Source organism: Morone saxatilis, unplaced genomic scaffold (assembly GCF_004916995.1).
Source record: "Morone saxatilis isolate NCDOM2014 unplaced genomic scaffold, NCSU_SB_2.0 Contig14, whole genome shotgun sequence".
NCBI classification, from domain to species: domain Eukaryota; kingdom Metazoa; phylum Chordata; class Actinopteri; family Moronidae; genus Morone; species Morone saxatilis.
This window is the reverse complement of record NW_023339696.1, coordinates 17,829,467-17,853,918: the sequence shown is the minus strand read 5'-3', so window position 1 is coordinate 17,853,918 and position 24,452 is coordinate 17,829,467. Positions and strand designations below refer to the sequence as shown.

The 24,452-nt window shown below is 42.1% G+C and overlaps 1 protein-coding gene across 1 annotated transcript; it reads left to right on the top strand.

Annotated features, from left to right (window-relative positions):
* The first annotated feature begins 746 nt into the window (after positions 1-746).
* Positions 747-24,452, top strand: syt3 (synaptotagmin III). Its single transcript, XM_035654337.1, has 11 exons — positions 747-1,156; positions 4,801-5,196; positions 6,706-6,814; positions 7,531-7,707; positions 12,924-13,050; positions 16,224-16,442; positions 18,031-18,151; positions 19,565-19,736; positions 20,445-20,574; positions 21,240-21,333; positions 21,772-24,452. The coding sequence occupies exons 1-10, from the start codon at positions 1,006-1,008 to the stop codon at positions 21,327-21,329; spliced, it is 1,692 nt and encodes a 563-aa protein (XP_035510230.1). The 5' UTR covers positions 747-1,005; the 3' UTR covers positions 21,330-21,333; positions 21,772-24,452.

Below are 24,452 nucleotides of genomic sequence, written 5' to 3'. Positions count from 1 at the left end.
TTTAGCTGCTTTTTAATCTAATTCAATTAAATTCAAAATACTTTATCTGTACCTCACGGGGTAAGTTAAGACTCATTAACTAATTGGTATAGGTCTTCTGGCCACACATAGACTGTATGGTGATTTTTGTTTTTGCCCAGGAGCCTTCTGCTGCCAGCCCTTTACAATGAAGGTAAATGGAAATTCATTTGTGGCCCTCAAAGCATTGAAAATGTAATATTTAAAAAATGCAACAGCCATGTGCACTGCCAGAAATTATGCCCTAGTAAATGAGGATAATGCACAGACCTCGCTGTCAGCAGTTTTTTTGCCGGGCGTATTTTATACCAAACATAAGAAAATGTAAAATTACCTATGATTCTTTGTAGCAGCAGGTGGTTCACCGTTGTGGCTAACAGCCAGATAAGTGGTAAATGACTAAATGTGTTTTTTCATAATATGGGTGAACCTTTAAGGTATATCACAAATCTGTTGAACCTTTAGCATTTAGCTTTACTTTTCAACTATCAACTTTTCTCTCCTCTTGCATGATGCCAGTTGCCTAGTATCACTCTTAATAATGTATGCTAAAGCGATATTATGTAGCACCGGAGCCAATGATCTATCAGGGACACGCTGATGGTTTTGGCATCAGTGTTCTCACTTAATGGTTAAGGTGACCAATGTGCCAAAAACTTGATTTGTATACTTTTATGTCCTTACACTCACATTGCCAGTTTCTCTCCCTTTATCTCTTCCAGGGAAAGTGAGAGGGGTGGGTGTCGCTCAGTCATACATGGGCACGTCAGTCTGGTCTCTGTGATCCAGACCAAGACACCCTGCAGAGCCCCTCCAGTTCTTCCTTTATTGCTGCTGCCCCCTCTGCCTCCTCTTTCTCAGTTCACACCTTGTAAAAGGTGGACGGGCCAACCCTCTACATACCTGAGCGCCGTCCGATAGGTGAGGGCGGCGAGGGCTGCGCTGTCATTGGCTGACTGCTGGTGAGAGTGCGATGCAGATTGGAGGATGTCGGGGGACTGGGATGAAGACCTGTGTAAGAAGGCGCTGGTGTTGGTGGAGGAGCTGTGCTTCCACTCCCCGAGAGGTTACAGCCAGAGTGAACGCTGCCAGGAGTTTACCTACTTGCTGAGAGGTCAAAACAGAAAGCTGGACACAGGTAACTGACACACCTGGAGCTTCACATAAATTATTTTGACAATGTTTGCATTTGTCTAGACTTTTCAAAATATCTTGAGAATGAAGGAAGTTTCCCCTCCAGTCTTTCAGCAACTTGTAACAGCTGTACTCTAATGTACTAATGTTAGCAAGCTATCGTAGTCACCTAGTGTGTTAAACCAGAGTTTTGGACAAATTCGAATTTTGACCTGATGATGGCGCTAGTTGGAAAGTCAGGGGATCACCAAAGTGTTAACAGTTCATCCTAAGGGGGCCATAAATGTCTGTACAAAATGTCATGGTAATCCTTCTAAGCCACACTGACATTGCTGTTCCACCAGCATGGTTAAAAACTCATGATTCACTTCAGTTCAAATATAATCCAAAAAAGTGAAAAAAAAGTGTTCAAACGTCCACAGAAAACCTCTCAAACATCTCCTGCAGAATAAATCAGTCCATCTGTCCGCATACTCAGTGTTATCTGTCATTAAAAAACTACTACAATTTAACTTAGATTTCAGTTTAACATATCCAAGTGGACCACAGCTGCTGTACTTGAGGAAACTAGTGAACAAGGCTCAAAAGGAATTCATTTCATTTTTAGTATCCCATTATGGTCCGAATCAGGCTTTTACACCCTGACAAGAACAGTATACTAGGCACTTAAAATAAGGTACGTTTTGTCATGAAAGCGGTAAGAGATTCAAAAGACTCGGAATATTATCTATCAAAAGCTTCAGCATTGCCTTATCAATTGCACACACATACAGCAACATGACACATGTTAGACTTTAAGGTATGAGGAGGCAAATGTTAAGAGGAGTGCTCATGTTTAAATGTAGTAAGAAGTACTGTGCACTCAGGAAAACAAACCATGAAATATTAATCTGCAAGATTGAAGTGGCTCCCATTTCTTTTACAAGCCCCAAAAGAGTCTCGGTAGAATTCTACAATTGTTATCACAGGACTGGATTACCAATATATATATATTTATCTTACCAAACTGAGTAGGTGCATCATGCTCACCGTGAAGTCTATTGTGTGCAAAGTATTGTGTGTGTGTTCTCATTGAAGTGTTTGGAAGTGCAATGCGCTATTATGCAGATTAGCGTGGGTATCTGTGGCTCAGTGTAGATTAGCCTGGATTGGCTGCATGTTGCCTCTGGAGATTTGGATGGTTCTGTGAAGAAATGTCACACCATGGTTTTAGGCGTTGGCCCCTCGCTTATACCAGCTGTGATTTTTCGGTGTTTGCTGACGGAAGTCTCAGAGCCCTCCGAGGACCGCGACCGCCAAAAGCTGTCAGCGAATGGCTTGTGTAAGCAGCGGAGATGTGTTTGATGTGGAGCAATGTACGAGTCCCCCTGGGCTTGCATCAGTCGCTGATTGACAAGTAGTCTCAGTCCCTCATCACGGTGCACTTCAGAGGCCTCGTACCCACCCACCTACCTGCCCGCTGACTTGCTTTTTATGCTTTGTGGATTAGCGATGGATCTTTGGCAGGATCAGTCCTCGGGAATGTACAGTGACTGCCCTAAAGAGAGACAAATGGAGGAGAGTGGTTTGGCCCCCGACAGTGCCCGCGCACGTTTGATCACAGCCGTGTCTTATCAGTGCACCCTGATCTGCCAACCACACACAACCTATTTCTCTGCCTCCTCACTTTGTTTTTCCCCCTCCGGATCAATACATTAACCTTTCTCATCCTTAAACCCCTCCCCTTCTTTAGGTTTCGCTCTAAATCATTGTTAGCTTGTTTTCCTCCATCTCTCTGTTCCTTACTCTCTCTACCATGGCCTATTTGGTTTCTACTCTTTCACACATGGCGTGGTAGTAGCATCGACTTTATCAGCCCCCCCCCTCCCTTCCTCGTCCTCCTCCAAGGGAAATGAAAAGGGGGAATAAACCCAGTCAGCTTATATGTCCATTTCAACATGTGCACCAATCTGTTTTCAACCCTCTCACTGTCTGTCCTGGCCCTGCCGGCCATTCTGTGGTTTGGATCCGTATTTTTCATTCCCCTTCATCACTACTGTCCTACCTTTATTTTCCTCCCGCTCCATCACTTTACCCTCCTCCTGTTTCCTGATCTCCATTGTCATGTTCTCTCCTGCTTCTCTCCTTACTTCCATCCCCTGCTCCTCACATCCCACCACGTCGTGTTCTTTACTGAGACAGATCGATGTCCCCCTCTCCCATCCCCCACCCTCGCGGCCCCCCAATCATATCTTTTGAACAAGTGCTGATTAATGACATACACAGACTGATGAATAATTCACAAACGCGAGAGCGAGGAAGGGGAGGCAGAGAAGGGGAGGGCGGAAAGAAGGTAGGGGTGACGAACAAAGAGACAGTTGCTGAGGAGGGGAAGAAAGTCAAAGCATGCAGAGGCAGACAGCATGGGAAAAGAAATGACAGCAAGGAATGAGGGGTGTTTGAGGGGATTATATAGAGGAGAAAGCGAAAGACAAAGAGAGGGAGGGCGGGTGGAGACAGACGGCGAACCGAATTCCAGAAGATGTACCCCAGGGCTGGAGGATTGGCTGCTGTTGTCTTGTTTTTACTCATTTGCTCTTAGTCTTGTTGTCAGCCTCATACAGATACAATTTCATTCTCTTTTGTGTGATTTAACAGTGTTTATGTCTTTGTCATGCCCATAAAGACTCTCTGAGTCGAAGTAAATTGAAGGAAAAGGGGGTTAAAGAAAAGGAGGCCTCTGTGTGGAACTGGTGGGGGGTTCAGGAAACATTTTCCTCTGACAGTAAGGCAGCGCAGTTCTACACAAAGGTGATGTTTGGTCTGCCTGCAGACAGGAAGGATTGTTAATTGGAGGCCCTCTGGTCTGGACGGAGCCCAAGATGGTGAGAGGAAAGGTGGGGAAGCGTACTCGGTTAGCGAAATCTGCACACTGTATCGTAATGAGTCTTCTCGGTCTACACACAACTCATGAATATTCATGTTCAGGGCTCTGGGCCTACAGTTCATTTTGGGCTGTGATTGGTCCTTTTGTCAAGACAGTCATCAGACCCAAAACATGCTATTTATAAAGAGACTTCAAATGGCTCACGATAATTATAAATATTCATTGTATATTTAGTCTATTTATTTATAAATATTCATGGAATATTTATAGGGTATTTACAAATTTATGAATTCATCATGAATTTACTTCATCATAGGCTCCGACACGTGCAGTTGTGCACTTCCAAACCGTACACAGAACTACAGAAGTTCCCTAGCTGTGGAGCTGATGTCGACTCTCTTCCTCCTCTGCTCTCTTTGACAGAGGCTGTTGCTGGAGCTGTCCGGCAGACTGGTGCTGAAACGGCGCTTTTCTTTTATTCTGTGCACTTTTTCATTCGGATGAGTCATACTCCACCCTCCCCAACACCCACATCCTCTACCCCCCCATATCCACACACACCCACACACCCACCCGCCCACCCCTCAGATACAGTCCTTGAGCCCTCACGGATTAAAAAGCTAATAACCATGAGGAAATGCTGGATGACATTGCATAGAGACATCACTGTGGGTGTTGTGGTGTTTTTTCTTTTTTTCTTTTTTTAGCTGTTGAAGTCTTCTTTTTTCAATCTCCTTACCTTCTTCTCCCTTCCTTCCATGTCTTCCTCCGGTCCCCTGTAGAGATCTCTGTCAGTCTGCTGTCGGTCATCGTGACATTCTGTGGAATCGTCCTCCTCTCCGTCTCCCTCTTCGTCTCCTGGAAGCTCTGCTGGCTGCCATGGCGGGACAAGGAGGGCGGCGGCCTGAGCCTGACGTCAGGGTTGCTGCCCGGAAGCGCCGGCATCGGAAGCCTCGGAGGCACCGGCGGCTCGTCGCTCTTACCCCCGCTGCTGCAGAGGAAGGAGGGCCACTCCTCTTCCTCGCTCTACCCTACCTTGGGCCAGCAGGGCCAACACCACCCTCATTTCTCTGACCTGGTGGGGCTGGAGAGGGGTGAGGTCGGAGGTGTGGTTGGGGGGCCACAAGAGACCCAGGAGCACTCCTACCTGGACATGGACTCCTACCCCAACAATGCTGGTGAGAGAGGGAGCTCTTAATCCAAGTCTGACTGTAAGAGTAATGTAATGCCTCGGTCAATAACTTGTCATTTAATATACTACAGAGTACTGAATTTAATACATTTACCTATGTACAGTAAAAATAATTTATCTGTTCTGCAGCAGTGTGATGAATGCTGACCACTACTATATATATAAATGGGGTTTCTTTCAGTTGCTACATCTAAGGAATATTACTTTTTCAAGGCCTAGTCTTTTACTGCACATACTTAGTTATACAGAAGTAAAATTTCGAGAGACAGACTTTGAACTGAATTTACAATTACCACAAATTACAGCTTTCATTAAAGGATTAATTCATTTATTTCTCAGAGCAGCACACTGCGCACTCTAATCGCCTAAAATAAAGGCTGCTGTGGCTAACATGTTAGTGCGCAGTTGCTCCAAACATTACAATGCCTCTTCAAACTCTGCTTTGGTCTCTGCAAACCCTCTGTGAAAATCTCGCTCTTTAGCTGCAAAATGTTCTACTTTCTCCACCAGCTAGTTTTATCAGAGCGTGTTTGCAGAAAAAGCTGCCTGAAACCACCCAATACAAAGCTAATGCGAGCAGTGAAACTGAACCAAACAGTAAATGTGCCATGAAATAAAAACAATGAACTCAAAAGCTCGCCAGAGCTGCCGAGTTGGCTCATAATTCTGTGTGGGTTGTTCCTCCAAGCAACCCTTTCACATTGCACAGTCATTTGATTTAATCTTCAAATATAAAAGATGAATACACAAATTAAAACCTGAAGCCATTTTTCGATTGACATAAAACTAATCGACAGCTATTCTGATAATCAATTTATTGTTTAAAGTCAAGGCATTTTAAGAAAAAACCCAGCTTCTCAAATGGGAAAATTCCATTCACCAGCATTTTTCTCTGTTTCCCATCGAACAGTTGCAGCTTTAACACAGATACACATAAAGATATGTATTAATGTAGCTTTAAGAGGTACTTCCCAGAAAGCACGTGATGGTGAGGTGGTTGGAATCAGCCAGTTAGGCTCAACAGGAACTCAAATAAGCAACAAAATAAGATACAAACGATTGAAGACTGATGTCAGAGAGATATTTAGGACCTGATTTGCTCGGGGTTACAGCTATGAGCTTTCATTCTGGTGTTGTATTTATGCTGGCTGTCAACACTGGTGCATGTTGTTTATCATTAAGTCAAATGTTTGCTGGCTGCCTTTATGGCTTCCTTTCATATCTCTGTGTTGTGTGTGCCTTTCATGCTGGCTCATGTTCTGCTGTTGTAAATATGTCTGCTCATTCCTTCCCTTCCTCTCTGCTATTAAATCACTCTGTTAAATCAATGTAATACAATCAATGTGATCAATGGTGCCCACCCATGCTGCATGCATTACAAAAAAAAGCAAGCGCATTGTTCTCAGCCACTGTAACGACTGAGGCCACAATGGTACTAACATAAGAGACATGTGAGTCATGGAGAATTGTTTTGTCCATTTTCTCACTCTGTCAGGAACTCTGAAGCTGAGTCAGACGTCTCCGGATGTCCCCAACTCAGAAGTTGGAGCCCAGCCCCATAAAGACCTGCCCAACGCTCATTCCCAGCAGCAGGTCACTCCACGGTCAGTGTTTGACTGTACTTGATGTGTACATGTTGGTTTAAAAGACCTTGTGCAGTTGCTGTTTGTGTGTGTTTTTGCTGTTAAACTCAGAGATGGATAAAAACAGGAGTGAACCTTCAGCTAGTGATCCGTAAAGGAAAATCGATTGAAAAACATGATTTAAAAAAGGATGGCTTTACCTGCTTAAAATATTTTTTGTGAGCACACTGGTAAGGACCATGTTGTTCGCATGATATGGCTTTAATCTTTGTCGCCTTTAATCAAGGCCTTTGAGGTCTGTAAAAGCAAATCATCTTGGGCTTTTTTCAACCTCTCCATAGCAGTTTTAATCTAAAAAAACATCTCTTTAAAAAAGATGAGGCTGATATTAACGTATTTTTCCAAAGCACAGTTACAGATATTAATTCTCCAAAAACAGAAAAGACCCACGCAAGACATATCTCTATTCTTGAAGAGATTTTAATTTTGGATTATACTCCAGAGGCATCATCAGCACACAGCTAGCCCTGATAACATGTGTAAAAAAAGGTGTGTAAACTCTTATGTAAATAAAAACAGTGGGTAAACTCCATTTAGATGGTATACCCGCCACTGCATCTCTGATTAAGCTGTTGAATCACACTGTTGCATAGCATCTTTTTTTGGTGTGACCATGTGTGTGTGTGCTGTGCTCTTCACTTAATATTCACCCTCTGAGCTCTTATGTTTCTGTTTAGGCCCAAGCCCATGACTCACCAGCTCTCCAGTCCTGATTTCCACGCCGAGGAGAAGGAGCAGGTAACCAGCATTGGGCAGATCAAACCGGAGCTGTACAGACCCAAGGGCGACCAAGGCGAAGGCAAACAGGGCGACAACTGCGGCAAGATCAGCTTCCTTCTACGCTACGCCTTCAAGTAAGTCAGCGAGCTTACACTGAAACAACCTACTCTCTCTGTCAGTGTCCACTTATGTAAAAAGTATAGAATTTTAACATTAATAAGTAATTGTGGCAGTAATAAGTTATTGCCACAGTATTTTTAAACTACTGAGGCCATTGTATCACCTAGAGGTTAGCCTAAAGATGCGGCACCAACGTCTATGTGAAGCCCCATTGACTTTCTGTCTGGAAAACTGCACACCTCCTGCTTTGATCAAAATAGAAACACAAAACTCAAACTTTATGGCATTCCAGTAATAGTTTTTCAGACATTTTAGTCTGGAACAAAGCGATGGACCGGCTGACTAACACTGACATCCACAGAGCCATGCTGCTAGCTGTGATGACGCAGTTTGCAGAATTTAAACCTCAAAAATTAGACTTGAACATTGTTTGACGAATCTGACACTGAGTGGAACTAACATAGTGTAGTTTTACTTGTCACCAGTGAATGTTAATGCGTCTATTTTTGCACCACTTTGATCCTAGCGGGGGGTGTGTAGTTTTTCAAACCCTGAAATTCCACCGGGCACTACTTTATAACGTTGCATCTGTCTTCAGATCCCACCGAGGGTGTGTTGTTTTTCAGAAGCGAAGAAGAGTTTACTTGCGTATTTTGTCCTTAAAAAAGGATACAAAATTGTGTGTTTCTCCACTCAAAATCTCCTCTAATCTGCCTCTGACTGATTGACTTCTGGCCTGGTGCCACAATGTTGATTTGGCGTGAAATTCATTCCGGAGTCTGCACAAGGTATTTTATTTTGAAAATTGAATGTGCGATCTGCTTTGTGCTGCTTGACTGGGTTGCCGCTTCAGTCAAAAATAGACCAGTCGCGTATATTCTATGTGGAGCAGAGCAGAGAGACACTTCTGAGACACTTCTGAGACACTTTTGAGACACTTCTGAGACACTTCTGAGACACTTTTGAGACACTTTTGAGACACTTTTGAGAAACTTCTGAGATGGTCTGTCCAGTGGAATTTGGGGGTTAGGCTGCGTTCAGACTGCAGGCACAAGTGCCCCAAACCCAATTCTGTTGCTCATATCTGACTAAGATCTCCACAAATCATATGGAATCTAATCTTTTCAATTCTGATTTGGACCACTTTCATAAGTAGTCCTACATCCGATACAGGGCTGATTTTTTGCAGTGGGAATGTCACTGAATTAATGTGACTTTTACCTCACTCACTCGCCTGAAGTGTCTTGCTGTGAGTGTCTTATGGAGATGCACTGGCAGATGAAGTTAAAAGTAGCCCTTGACATCCTGAAATTTAAAATAAAATGTGTTTCTGTGAAGCCATTGAGATAATGATCCCGCCACTTCTTTCTACACACATCTCATCTGCTCACAAATTTGCTCGTTTCCACTCTACATCAACTTATAAATGAAACTGCAAAAACAGACTTCTGTGGCCTCGGTTTAGGAACGTGACCAGTTCACACTGGAATCTAATATTGGTGACATTTCGACAAATCGGATCTAAGCAATAAATCCAAATTGAGCACTAAAGCTTGCTGTGTGAATGTAGCCTAAGTCAGAGGGCTGCAAACAGACACTGGTTTGCTGAATGCCTTTATGGCACAGAACAGAGAGATGGTGCTTCTTATCTTTCAGCGAGTTTATCCTCTTCACCGAACACAAAAAGAAAACTTCCAATTCAAGTATAAAATTGAGTTTGAGACTGTGAGCATTCAGGTTTTATGGAGAAAAGAAACTTGACATATCTCTAGCATGAGACGGGAGGCTGGTAGCTGTTGTCTCGACTGTGGTCTGTTTGTTAATTATAATCATACTGAAATATTAAAAAAGTCTAAAAATAAGAAATTGGTCCCATTATATGCAAGTGACAAAGCGGCATCAGTGTCTTTTATGTACTGTGTGGCACAGATTGCTGTAGTTACTTTCATTTTGCTCTTTTGACGATTCTCTCTTGAATATTCTCTGCTGGAAAACTAAGTATGTAATTGGTGGATGCCATGCTGTGAGTACTGGGTGATAGGAGTGTGTGTTTATGAGTGTGTGTGTGTGTATACTGTAAGTGGAGGTAGTTGTGGGTTGTGCGGTGTGTGCAGCTCGCTTGGTGTGTCTGTCTGCAGCTCAGCTGGCAGTCCCCCATTTTTGCCTGCCCCGACATGTAGAAACATTACAACAGGCGAAAGTGCTGATGGTTAGAAAAGAAAGGGAGCGAGAGAGGCCGTTTGAGTCATGAATTATATATGGTAAGCCACTTTAAACAGCAGCCCCTGTCAACACATAATAACACCAGACTGTGTTATAGCTGGAGTTACAGATATAGAGAATTAGCAAGGAGTTGGATGGAGAGGGAGGTTAATGATGAAAACTATTCATGTGTCCCTTTTTCCCATTTATATAGTCACAAGATAATTTATGTCACGCTGTAGTTGCCTGTCATTACACTGGTGGGAAATTGTTTTAGCGAGAAGAGTAGAAGAGGCAAGGCAAGTTTATTTTTATAGCTCCCTTGAACAACAAGGCAATTCAAAAGGGCTTTACATAAGACAGGAAGGCATTAGTTAATTAATAAATTAATTAAGAGAGGGAGGGACTGAGGAATAGAGAAGAAAGGTTAGAGATGTACCTGCAAGACGAGTGTGTGAGGGTGTGTGTGGAAGCACACGTGTTAGCACTGGGACTGTGATAAGATTGGTATGTTAATGTGTGAGGCCCTGCTGTTCGGAGTGTAACAGTCAGAACAACAATGTCAATCTTTCTCAGATCCTCTGGGAAAGGCATTTCTATTGACAATCCCATTAAAAGCTGACACATTTCCACTGTGGGAATAACAGCTAGCTTTCGGGCATTGTCTGCCAGGAATAAGGCCGTGAATTTTGCTCTCTGCTGGAGCAGTAATAGGTGTATTCTCTGCAGCATGCCTCATGGATTGTGTAAAAACCTTGGATTTGGTTCAAGCTCTTGTTCTGTAATAAGACACGTGAGTGCAGGAAAACCTGCAGATGTGCCTTTGAATAAACAACAAATGCAAGAAAAGTCACGATGAGCAAGGAGGGCTGGGTTTCTTTTTGTATACAAGCTTTCTGTCGTTTCCAATTATTGTACATCAGAGCATTGCTGTGAACCACACTGGATAATTATGGTGACTGCAGACTCTCTACCACCATCATGTCTCAAAATCATGCAGGATTAAAGATCATTAGATACACATTTGAATTGGTCAGGGTTTTCTCGTTAAAATATTTATCTGGCAGAGCTGGAAATGTAATTTCCTCTGGCAATTTGCCCTGTATATCATCTCCCTGATTTGATGTGATTGCAGAGTGGGCATGTTTATCCGATTGCCTTAATTGGATGTGATTCAGAGGTAAACACGTGTCTGTTATTGGTCACGTTTGTATTGTCAACAAGCGTGTCTTATATGTGATTGGTACACATGGACAGAAGACATTATAACTGCCGGGGTCACTGTTGGCGTTTGCCCTGTTTATCATTGCTCTGCCCCAAAGTTCATGCTGCCCGCCTAAAGCAGCTAATGAAGTGCTGACACACTGGTTAACACGGGGAGACACAGTCTAACGAGGTCTGATTAAAGGCCTCCGAGCTGTCCTCATCTTCATCTGGTAATTAAATACATAATAAATGGCGCGTGAGACGCAGTCGTGACTGTGGATGGAGTATTTGAATGTAAAGGCGTTTGTATTATGTGTGCTCACGTGACTGTTTATGCTTGCATATTCGTGAGCTTTTTACTTATATTCGCTATCTTTCAACATTTTTAAGCCAAAAAATATCTCAGAGATTTTAGCATTTTATTCTTGTGAAAGAAACCAGCACTTTGAACTTGAGATGAGCAAAAATGCTTAAAAAATGCATCTCACATGTGAATATTAGCTGTTTTTCTCTGTTTTATACCAAAGTAAACTAATTAGCTTTGGGTGAAGATTTCACCTTGGACCCAAGGAAACTGTGATGGGCATTTTTCACTATACTTACATTTTAAGGACCAAGCAATTAATCATGATGAGTTGCGGGCGTAGACTACTAATAAAGCTATTTACTCCGGTGTTTACAATTAAATGAATTAAACAGCATCCGTCCAGCACCTTTAGCAGCATCAAAAAAGGTGTTAAATTTTAGTGTTGGAGCTACACGATTGTTTACAGCTGGATTACAGATTTTGCCTCCAAGTAAATAAGGGTAGAAGGAAAATAAAACAAATCAAATGCTCCTTTATAATCAGTTTACGATATGATATGTTGACTCAACAATCAACACCTTCTCCAGAATGACTGACCCCACCTTTAAGGGCTTCTTTTACTTATGATAATAATGGTAATATAAAGCCATTATTACGCCCTCATAACAGGTTCCTGACCGGAACAAAAAGCCCAATAACAATAACATTTCGCAGCCACTGTAGTTTCTCCTATACACTTTCCTAGCCCGTTCTCATTCCCAGGTTGCCAAATACAGGTGCCAGCGGTGTTCAGTTAGTTGCATTCTGAAACTTCAACGCTAGATGCCAGTAAATCCTACACACTGGTGCTTTAACATAATTTTGTGCAGCAGTATTTTGTTTTATTATTTTCTGCCCTACTAATCATCTGTGACCCTTTAGATTAATCTCAGACCCCTTGTGGATCAAGAAATATACAATCAATCAAACAAATATGCTCCAGTGTCGATGATACTGATAGTGGAAGGTTTAGTGAAAGGCCAGTCTAATGCTAGCATGGGTTTGTTTGTTTGTTTTTTGTGGATTTTATATTAGTCTCTTACGCATTAACAATTCTGTATATGTGGCCCAAAGTGAGTGTAGACTAAGGGCTACTGTGTTAAAGATTATTAATGAGCTCAGCTTTGGCCAGAGTCTCTCACTGGCTGTACATCTGTGCTTACTGTGCTTACATTTAACATCGCTGATAGTGCAACCATGATACAGCTGTAGGGATGAATCACACACACACACACACACATGCACACACATGTGCTATTTTGGTTATTCCTTGCTCCAGAGACACAGAACTTCCCACGCCATTGTGTATGTATGACACACAGGTGATGGGTGTGGATTGATCCTGGTATTTGTGTAAATTGATGTGAACCCTGCCTTTTTATGCCTTTTAATGAACCTGTGAAAGTCTAATGGAGTTTGCTGTGTGTGTGTGTGTGTGTGTGTGTGTGTGTGTGTGTGTGTGTTTGTGTGTGTCAGTACGGAGCAGTTGGTGGTGAAGATCCTGAAAGCTCTGGACCTGCCAGCGAAGGATGCCAACGGCTTCTCTGACCCATACGTGAAAATCTACCTACTGCCAGACAGGAAGAAGAAATTCCAGACCAAGGTGACTCCCACACTTACCTGTATCCTCAGTGGCAAACTGCAGTCTTAATGCTATGGAAACAAAACAACAAAAAAACATTTAAACATCATCCTCTCACTGTTTTTTTCTCTCTCTCTGCCGCTCTGGTGACCCCGTCTCCTCATGGGGAATCATTACAGTTTCACTAATGTAATCTAATCTAATCTGGGGCATAATTTATTCAAGATAATGTGCTTCAGACTATTACAGGGCACCGCTACTTAGCTCCTGTGTGTTATTCTGGTGTTTGAGGACAGTTGAGTCAATATTTGAGCACATTTCAGGACGTTCTGTACCAGGAAATGTACCCTTAGCCCAAAAAAAACCCAAAACAAATCCTCCTCTCTTCTAATTTATTCTCAGTGGAGAAGCTCAAGACTTATGAGCTCAGTAGCCTCACAAATGTGAGTTGTAGTTCTCTGTTGTATGTCCATAAATATCAGCAGTACTTTTGTTCAATGTTGGGATAGAACAGGGAGAAATTCTGAAGCTGAAATGGGTCAGAACTGACTGCAGAGCCAGGAAAGTGTGAGCTTTCATCGACAATGAAGCTGTACCAGTTTGAAATTTCTCCCCTTTGTGTGACTGTCTCCTGTATATCACAAAAGCCCCCTTCAGCCATTGAAAAGTGTGAATGCTTCACTCATTTGCATAATACTGCTCCTCTTTTGTTTAGGCTGTAGATGATTGTTTCATTTCAATCACATCCTCATTAACATGGGATTTTTTACACCTCTCATATTTTGCCATGCTTTTATCCCTCCAGCTAATTTCAAAAGAGAAACAGACATCACCTACGAGGAGATGTTCGAGCTTTGTGTTTCTGGTTTCTAAAGGCACAGCGTCTCCATCCGCTGCATGTTTAATCCAAAGCTAACAAGTAATCATCAAGGGCTAATAAGCCAGAGTGACAGACCCACTCATGCAGCGACAAAAGTTGGATTTGGAAAATCGAGTGTGTGTCACATTTTAATTATCTCAGGCTTTATTATATGACAACATTTATATCAAATGCTTTCATAGCACATAAATCCCAACTGTAAATCAACAAACAGTAAAAAATAAAATGTGTTGGAGATTGAAGACAAATTTACAAATGTCATCTGTGATGTGTTAAAATATGATGAGCAGGAAATTGCAGCCTCCCCTCTTCCTCCCGCTTTCCATCAGGCTGCACTCTCTGATTTAAAATGATCCGTCCTGTTTGACATGTTATAGAGGTGACAGAGAAAAATAAATCGAGTTACCTATATGAAATGTGTTGTGAACATTTAAAAGGAAGAAACCTCTACCTTCGTACGTGTTGGGACATCAAATATTGAGTTTTAAATTTAGTTTGAAGTCTTTATTTCATTTCTGCAGGTTTGATTTGATTCTTCATCCAACAAAAAAAGGTGAAATTCATTTTTCTCCTTCTGGCCGAGGAACAAGGTCAGCCAGTGTGGTACATGCAGAGGTTAATTATATTGCTGAAGGACATTTCAGCAGGTGTTGCCACAAACCCCTCCAGACTATTCCGTGTCCTGATGTGGCTTATTTTTGTAGGAATGTAAATTCATTTAAAATAATTAAATGTCTGTTTTGCTGTTTTTAGCACAATGTGATTCATCAAAATGGCAGTTAATCACAGCTTTTATTTTCACAGCCAGTCTCTGGTAGCTCTTCTCCGAGAAATAAACATTTGGTTCATAGGAAGTGATGGCTTTTATGTTTCCAATTTAGATAGAAGAAGAATTTGTGGTTTGCAGGAGCATATAACAGGAAACAAAACAAAACCAACTAAATAAATAAATAAACACCACTCGCCGAAATCTAAGGAAAAAGATTCAGCAGAAACACCACAGCAATGAGAGCTCAGTAAGTAGAGAAAGACAAAATGAGGATCTTGTAGTTTATTTCTTTCAATTAAAATGATTTTAACCAAATATAGCTCCAGTTTGGTGCCACTTTGATAAGTACAGTTTTTACATATGAGACATCTGAGTCACAGATAAAAGCCACACGACAAACTTTGACAGCACTTAGTGTGTTTTATAAGACATATCCAGAATCCCTTGTTCTGCCTCTCCACTCTGTTTGGTTGAAGAAAGTCTCACCTTGTAAACCAGGTTGAAAATGTACTTTACTGTGGAGTGGATAGAATATTTTTTATACCAGCAAAACACAAGGCTCTTTGAGGATTCTGGACACATCTTCAAAACAGCCTTAAGTGTTGTCAAACAACCTGCTGGCTTTTTCAAAATCTGGCTTGAAGTTATCTTTGAGGAATCCTCGGTACATTCCTGTGACTGGAATGCAATGAATTGGGGCGAGGCCAGAAAATGAATTTTGCTGACGCTTTACAGCACACAAATTACTGTGTAATTATTCAGTATATACCGAGTATCAATAAAATACTTAGTAGGGAACCAATGCAGAGACAAATATGTAGGTGTAAGGGAGGAAGGCAGGTTTGGGAAGAAGTGGTTTATTGGGCAGGAAAATTGTGTAAAACTGCTTTCATAGTTATTGTTAAGGCCCACGGAGAAAGGCGCCTATCTGTACTGTAGCTATAGTATTAATAATGATAAAATATGGGAAAGTAAAGCAGTTTTGGGATCCAAGGTTGAACCAATCTGATGCACAAAATGGATGTTACAGAAGAACGTAAACCAACTTTAACGTCCTTTTATGATCAGATGAACAGATCATAAAAGGTTAAGGAGCCAGATACTTTCACTCACAATTTTTTTAGTTTATTGTACATAAGGAATACTGTGGCGGGCTGTTCATATAATCAACGGATTAAACGTTTTTTGTCTGTGTGTTACCAACTGCTTTTAAAAAGAATGCATGCATAAACCCAACTGAGGAACAGCATTGCACAATCCAGACAAAGCATTGAAAATGTGGGAGAAAGCACCCCTTATTACATTTTAAGTCTGGTTTATGTGGGCTGTGAAAGAAAGTAGTCCCTTGTTAACCCCCTTTTCACTGTAATTATAGTGTCGTTACAGGCTGTGAAATAATGTCATTTTTAATGTCGTGTTTGTTCCCCCCCCTTATTCCCTGTACTAATTCCCATGTACCTGCCCAGTAAATATGTCATTGGTATCCCGTATGTACAAAATAATTACACTGTAAGTGTAAATTCTAACTGTCTGTCTCTCTCTCAGGTCCACAGAAAGACCTTAAACCCAGTGTTCAACGAGACGTTTCAGTTCGGCGTGCCGCTGAATGAGCTACATTCCAGGAAGTTGCATTTCTCTGTGTACGACTTCGACCGCTTCTCCAGACACGACCTGATAGGCCAGGTAGTGGTGGACAACCTGCTGGACTTCAGTGAGGGCAGCGGGGACAAGCCTGTCTGGAGGGACATCGTGGAGGGCACCGCGGTAAGGACGAATCTCTGCCACAGAAACAAACCAAAAATAATCACATTCATTCGAAGAGATGGCCACGTTAGATTAGACTAGATGAAATTTGAATGAGCCTTGTGGCGATATCGGGCCGCTGCAGCTGCAAATTATGGGCCAAGGCAGTGATAGATAAAATAGAACCAGGATTGGAGCATATCAAACATGACAGTTTCAATTCTAGATTTCAAGTAGACATGCATGCATTCATGGTATGAAAATGAATCTGAATTACAGCTTCGAAGAAAGAGAAAATAGATGAAAAATAAAGGTTAAAATGTACAAAAATCATTTGGGAGTATGAAGCCAAATATAAACAAGATGTATGCAAATGTGAGCACATATGAGTTTCAAAACTCATACACTTGAACACTCAAAACTTGAAATGATTTTCTGGCAATTACAGAAATTCAAACAACATAAATTTAGTTTATAAAGTGGTATTTACATTTTCAAGATTAACTATCTCAAGTGTCCTCTCCCTCTTCCCCACGTCACCACACTGAAATTCTGCTGCCTGTCCTTAAAGACTGGCTCTTTGTGACGTTCTCTCTCCTGATTGGATAAAGTGGGAACGGGATACCAGAAAACATATTCTCTGTTAACTGCAGAAAGGAGGGACTGGGAGACCCATGTTACTGACTAAACACTCTTATATCAGTGATGGCTTTTGGATGGTAGAGCTATATAACACTTATTTTAAACAAAAAAACATATCACTTACAGCACCTTTAAGTTTGCAATTTCTTACAGGATTCAAATGATTACAGTCTGTCTTTGCTCTCATTTGAATACCATATACTCATACTGTATAGAGAGGATGCACAAAAAATGTGCAGGCTAGAAACTGTCTGCAGAGTAGATTAATTCAGAGTTGAGTAATGTAAAAACACAGCACAGGAGAGTCCAGATAGATTACTGGAAAGGCACTGCGGCTACATCTAAACTGCATCCAAGTAGATTTATATGAAATATTCATAGAAGGCTATTAGCAAATTAGACAGAGCAAAGTCTTAAAATGTTTTGGCATGGATATTTCATTTATTAAAAAAGTTTAAAGCATCAGCCTGTCTGCGTATTTCAGTGTTTCACCCAGGGTATTGATTGGTGAGGCTCAAAGCCACTAAGGAGTCATCATGCCACAGTGTGACCTGAATACCACCGGTGTCATTACTGTGGTGCCACTGAGACCACAGGCAGCGAGAAGATCAGTAGATGGGAGAGGGGGGAGAGTTATAAAAAGCCTGGAGAATCGTCACCTCTACTTAACACTTTCCTCCACTCAGGGACATCAACAGATTGGCATATGATTCATTTACAGTGACGGCACTTCCCCTCCGCCTAAACACTCTGCCTGTCCACATTAGGACGCCTGCTGTCACTCGCCGTCAGTCACAGATGTAGCTCTTTTCTGGCCACAGACAATCATAGCAAACCAAAGGATATCTGTCAGTTTGTGTTTTTTCCTATCTGACTCTGTTTCTGAAGCCATGTGTGTGTGTGTGTGTGTGATCACACCATCCTAGCTTCATTTCTGATCCCTGTCTGTGTGTGTGGTGACCTACAGGAGAAGGCTGATCTCGGGGAGCTTAATTTCTCGCTGTGTTACCTGCCCACTGCAGGCAGGCTCACTGCTACAATCATCAAGGCCACCAACCTCAAAGCCATGGACCTCACTGGCTTCTCAGGTAAAGGATTAACACACCCACATCGTGCTGCTGCGAGATCTCCAGCAAGCAATCTGACCGGAAAGTCATTTAAAGGAAAAGAAAATGACAGAAAAAAGATTTAACACTGTCTAAAAACAGCTGCTGATGATGTATGTTGATGTATCATCAATTCAGTTCCTTCAGGTTTATGTCTTATTCTAAGTGATAAATGGCCAAACTTGCAGAATAATAGCTGGCACGAAACCAGTTTCTTGGAAGAAAAGAGTACGGTTTCCTCAATGGACCAGAATGCAATGCAGCTGCAAGACACCGTATGTTGTTTTAATTGAGGAATCCCTCTTTTACTGTAAAACTCTTCACTTTTACTAATTGTTCCCTCCTCTTGCAAGTAAAACCGAAAAGTTTGCGCAAAAATAATTATCAGATAGAACATTTTCAAGATCTTCTAAATCACGAAATGAAGTAGAGTTAGATGAAGCACATTAAGGGAAAGTGCCAAGAAGTAAATTACCATATATCTTTGCTAAAAATTCCAGAAGTGCATCGAGCATCGCCAGATTGATCGTTTCTAACTGTGCAAGAGAATCTGAGGGTAGATTTTTTCCTTCAAGCACTAGAGGTAGAGTTTATACATTATGCATATATTACCTGCAGCTCTAAAGTTCATTTGTCACAAACACAACAACCAGTAAGAAATGTTACAATGTGTTTTGTTTCAAGCAAAGTCAGCTGCAGGTGTAGCACCAATTATGTCTGCAAAAATCGACAAAAACAGCAATAGTTTTACCCGTTAGACTCATACCAAGAAATGTGATTGCAAATGCTAATATTGAACTAACAAAGGCAGTATAAAAAGTCTTTATTCTTTTGTTATCCTTCACTTAAAGACTTGACAATTGCAACGGCAATGCCCTCTCACATTAAATGAGATCTCAAATGATAATGACCACACGCCGTTATTATTGCCACAGTGATCCCAAGATGATTGCAGTGCCTCAAAGATGCTTAAAAATGCAGCAGGCGTGGGTGTGTGTGTGCGTGTGTGTGCGTGTGTGTGTGTGTGTGTTTTTTCTGGCTGCTGTCAGCGAGCTGCACATGTTGAATGGATAACTGGAGTGATTCAACCTGTGCTGCTTTTCTACCTTTGTGTTCTTAATCCAGCTTTGCCAAGGTGACTTGATTTTCATGCCTTTTATGTGTTACAGACGCAGATACCTGTGAGCATAATACCTAACAGCGTTTGCAGGAGTCCCCCCTTATCTTTTTCTCTCCGCTTCCTCCCCCTCTTTCTCTGTCTTCTTCACTGCTTTTCATCCCACATCCCTCTCTTCCTACCTTTTTTCTCCCCGCTACTCCCTTTATTGTTCCCTATCTTTTTTCCCAACCCTGCCATCTTCCTTGTCCCCCTCTCTCTCTTGTCTCTTCCTGCAGACCCGTACGTGAAGGCCTCTCTGATCTGTGACGGGCGAAGGCTAAAAAAGAGGAAGACCTCCATTAAGAAGAACACCCTGAACCCCACGTACAACGAGGCGCTGGTGTTTGACATTCCCAATGAAAATATAGAAAGTGTATCCATCATCATCGCAGTGATGGACTATGACTGGTGAGCAAGCCGAGATTTAATGATATTGTAGCGTGCTCTGGGGGCTTTAAGATGAAACAGATCATCGCTGTGAAGTGTGCTGAATGTGTGTTTGCACATGCAGTGTAATGTTAGCTGTTACTTTTGGATTGTCACATTTTGATGAGGTTGCGGCTGTGTTGAACATGACGAGGGCCCCCTCATGAGTCAGCCTCCTGGTGGACGTTCCCTGTTTTACATAGACGGGCACCTCATGAATACGCATGATTTATGCTAATGGTGAAGGAAGGAGTGTAACCCTGCCAGTGTTTGTCTGTCTGCTGCTTGCAGCAACACTTGGCTGGTTGATGTGTTTGTGTATAGATGCACCGCCTCCCTATTATGTAGTCTGCCCTCCATTTGGCATCTCCATAGGTGTGTGCTTTTGTATGTTTCTGCTCGTGCCTGCTCCCCCGCTGACATCAAGCTTTTATGCAGGGCTGTGTGTATTTGTGAGCTGCTATTCAATATCCTTCCTTGCTCAAGGTTGATAAATGAGACTCTCTCTGCCTGTTTCTTACAAGCCCTGTCTCCCTCTCTCTCCCTGCTTTATTACATCCTCGCTCTCTCCCTCTCTCCACCCCCCTTCCCTTGTGTATTCTCTCCTCTCTCTCTCCGTCCTCTCTTCTCCTCTCTCTCGTTCTCTCCTGTCTCCTTGTCCTTGACCTCCATCCCCTCGCTGCGTGTCAGTATTGGTCATAACGAGGTTATAGGGATGTGTCGTGTGGGCAGCGAAGCTGAAGGTCCGGGAGGGCACTGGGGCGGCACATGCTGGCCAATCCACGCAACCAATAGAAAGCACTGGCATCAGCTTGTGGAGGTAATGAGCGTGTGATACATGTGTGTTCATAAGTGTTATGAGCGTGACTAGAATGTGTGTGTGCATCCATAAGAGTATGCGATCTCATACCACATGACTCGTCCACATATGTTATGCTCAGTACTGCTATCGGTTCTGGGCCTCATAACCAAAATGATTTTATCATTATTTTCATTATCGTTAGAAGTAGTAGTAGCAGGAGCGGTGATACGACTAAGAATAGCAATAGTAGTATCAGTAATAGTGGTACAGGAGTAATGGTACAGTAACATTAAGGTAGCAGTAATGAAAAATATTTAGGGTAGTTATTATATAACTTAAGAAAACCATAGTAGAAGTTAGAATAAAAGTATGTTTTTGTTTTTATTTGCATTGGGATAACAACTCTCCATAATTCATGTATCATAAATATGGAAACAAGGCAACACTGTCTTAGGCTTAGCATACAAGCCTTAAAACCAAAACAAGTTTACTTCACACTGTTTTTTGTGCAGATTAAACAAATGAGATGTTATTCATTCCGTTACAGGAATTGAGTATATGGCACTTAGTTGTGGTAATAGCAGAGGGAAAAACATATAATATCATATTCAAATATAATTTATTTCAACTGAATGTATAAAAGGTGGTTCTTTTTGTCAAGCAAAATCTCTATTTTCCTGCAGGAAAAAGCAATTGGTACATTTGTGTCGAAGAGTGCTACAGCGTCCTCCCCTAAGCCGCACATCGTGGTGGACAGTCCTCACTCCGACTAAATCTGTAAGCCTCTCCTGGTTTGGATCTGACATATAATTTTTTTTATCGGTGTATACTGAAAGTATATCAACATTCCACATAGATTCCAGTACTTCCTTGATTTCTGCTTGCAAACAGAACTCGCTGTACTGGAATCTTTAAGTACATCCACGTACTGTGCAGCAGATGCTCTCCAGTCAGATTTACACAGAAAACTGGTCGAGTCTTTAAAAGCATGACCTAACTGTGAGTGTGTGATAAAGTGGAGGCTGTGGAGCTGTCAGATGTAGGAGCTCTAAGGCAGAAGCATCTGTATAATCTAGATGTTATGGGTTATGTAATGCATTTCCCCCTCCTCCCCTCAAACTTACAGTACTGCATACTGTTTATATATTCTCTCGCCCCCCTACTGTCTCTCTCTCGCTTAATCTGCCTCTTCTCCCTTATTCCCTCTTTCCTCAGGTCATTATCATCTCTCCAGCTCCAGACTTTTCTTTCTTTCCTCTCATCTGTGAATAATTCTCTCCATCAAAGAAAGAGAGACGCGGAGACACTGCTAGTGTCCAACTGCTAGTGCTGTTTTGCTCCTGCTAATGAATTCTCCAAGTCCTGTGCTGTCTTTACCAAGCCGGGGGAAAAAAAAACAACAACATCATCCATCACAAGCTACACTTTGAGCATCAGACTACACATTTACAAACACACGCAGACACTAAATGGTACAGTAGGACTGATTTCGGGTGTAAATTTGGGATCTAGCAAGGGAACGCACACATAAGTCACACACACATAGACACACACGAATACACACAGAGTTTGTAGTATGTGCGTAGTTCATGTGTGCTTCAGATTAGTGTAGTATTTCATCTAGGAGGAGTGTGATGTGATAAACTTTTCTCTCTTGAAAACAAAAAAAGAAAAAAAAAGACAGCCATCCTAGAATGGTCATTTCAACCAGGACCAAAGGTTCATGCCCTTGTACAGACTATAAAAGAAGAAAATCACTATGTCGATATTTTTCTTTGCAACATTGGTGTACAGTATATGCCGTACTGTATGGGAAAACGTCTCACGTAGTACTTAGCAGGACAAACATCCGAGGTGGATTCTCTTGACCATTTTGGACGCCTTCTTCAGGCACCGTACCCTCTTGTTTCAGACTTAACTCGCTTATTTTCCCCAGAGGAAAGACGACAAAGCGTCCAGTGGTCTTTATTGATGTCAGAGGAGTGAAAAATGAGGACATACTCATCGGTTTAAGCATGTTACGCAACCTTGAAATGTGTCCCTCGTCCTCATGCTTTTTGTCACAGTCCTCATGGTGCTCATCAGTTTTATTTTTATTTTATTTTTTGCCTCCTTGTTTGTGTGATACAGTATACATATAAGGAGTTTATTCATGCCAGTTTTTACGGTCCACCAAGGATGCGATGGTGTGAGATTCTGAGAGACATGGACTAGTCGATAATCCTCTGCTTTCTGGCCAAACCGACAGACTTTTCCTGACGTAGGACTACACAGGTTGAATGAAACCTACGTTCAGGATCGGACCAGCATCTGTTTGGATTGCACTCGCTGGAGGATGTATTCCACAGGGAAGGATATCACCACTCTACTTTATTTTTCTATCATTCCAGGACTTTTTTTCCTTTTCTTTTTCTCGGGAAGTCATTGTCCAGCTTCAACTGAGAAAATGATTATCTTCAAATCCACATCATGTCCCTGAAAAGACTTTAGAAGGACACACACGTCCGTGTTGCTTTTATTAGTGTGTGTTTCTGTGTTTGTGGGCGTGTTTGTTTTGTATTTGTGCGTGTCTGTGTGTTGTGTGTATGCCTGTGGTGTCACTTGTGACTTGTGTGTGACATGTTTCTGTGCTCACCAACTCCCTCGTCCTTTTTCTGTCTTCGCCTCCCTCACTCCCCGAACCTCCGGCATCCACAGACTGAAATGCTCGTCTCGGAGCCAAGCGTGTCTTCTGTCCCGTGTCTTTACAAAGAGCCATTATGTGTGTTTGTGTGTGTGTGTGTGTGTGTTTTGTGTGTTTTGTGTGTGTGTGTGTGAATGTGTGTGTGTGTACTATACGTGCCTCATTGCACTAGGTGGGGAAACACTGTCTTTCATAGACATTAGTTTGTATTGTCTATGTCGTCTGAAATCAGCTGCCAATCATTCAACCCTCCTCTCCTCTCTAACCCTTTGCCTGATGTAAGTAACTGTGTTGATCGTGTACTTCTTTCAGTAATTTGTGTACTGTATGTCCGAGGGAAAAAAAACAGATGGCACAGTGATTGAAAATTAAATTGTTGGGTGTGTTTTGATTAAATTTACGAGAAGGAACACAAAAAAAATGGGGAAAGGGGAAAAAAAGCAAAAAAACATCCGAGGCTCATTTTGTTACGGCCGACAGATCATGACAAATTTAGATCCCCTTAAAGCAAGAAAACAGGGAGGAGGTGTTGCGAGAAAACAAGCGCCTGCTGGAATTTCTGCACTTCCTGTGTAAGCCGATACAGACTTATAAAGCCATGTCTGTCACTGCTACTACGACTACTACTGTAACCTCAGCAAAAACAACAGTACAACACCTCACTACAGCTACTTGTATTGCTCTCGTTGCCATTTCTTTCTCGTCCTCTCACGCACACACATTTTTGATGGAGGAGCGTGTGTTTCAGGGGAGGGGATCTAGTTTCTTTCTCTTTACATTTGGACCGTTGGAACGCAGTGAGACTTACCGGTGTGCTTGATTGGGGTGACACATCCCCGCATCATACCTGCAAGTATTCTGTGTGGTTTGTCAGCTGGGGGATTATTGATCTGCTTGTATAAGTCGATATGGTATTGATCCATTGGTCTCGAGGCCCCATAACTCTCTCTTTCCCAGCCTCTCCCAGTCTCTCTGCTCGTGTCTACCCTATTTAGCCCTTGTGTTACTGCCTGGTGATAGATTACAAAATTCATAGTGGAACCAGCACATTCCCTTATTCTCTTCCTCCGTCCGTCCGCCACCCCCATTCTTTCTGTTTCTGTCTGTTTGATTACTGTCTGATTACTCATTCTCTCATTCTCTCCTCCAGCTATCCTTACCTTTCCTCCCGCTCCACTCCCCCACTTATCCATTTCTCGCTCTTTTTTTTCAA

What these genes read in the sequence shown, in the direction of transcription:
- syt3 (XM_035654337.1), top strand. Translation starts at nt 1,006, where the DNA reads ATGTCGGGGGACTGGGATGAAGACCTGTGTAAGAAGGCGCTGGTGTTG. An exon ending in CTCCTACCCCAACAATGCTG is followed by an intron (nt 5,197 to 6,705) that starts GTGAGAGAGGGA and finishes TCACTCTGTCAG; the next exon opens with GAACTCTGAAGCTGAGTCAG. An exon ending in GCAGTGATGGACTATGACTG is followed by an intron (nt 19,737 to 20,444) that starts GTGAGCAAGCCG and finishes GCTGCGTGTCAG; the next exon opens with TATTGGTCATAACGAGGTTA.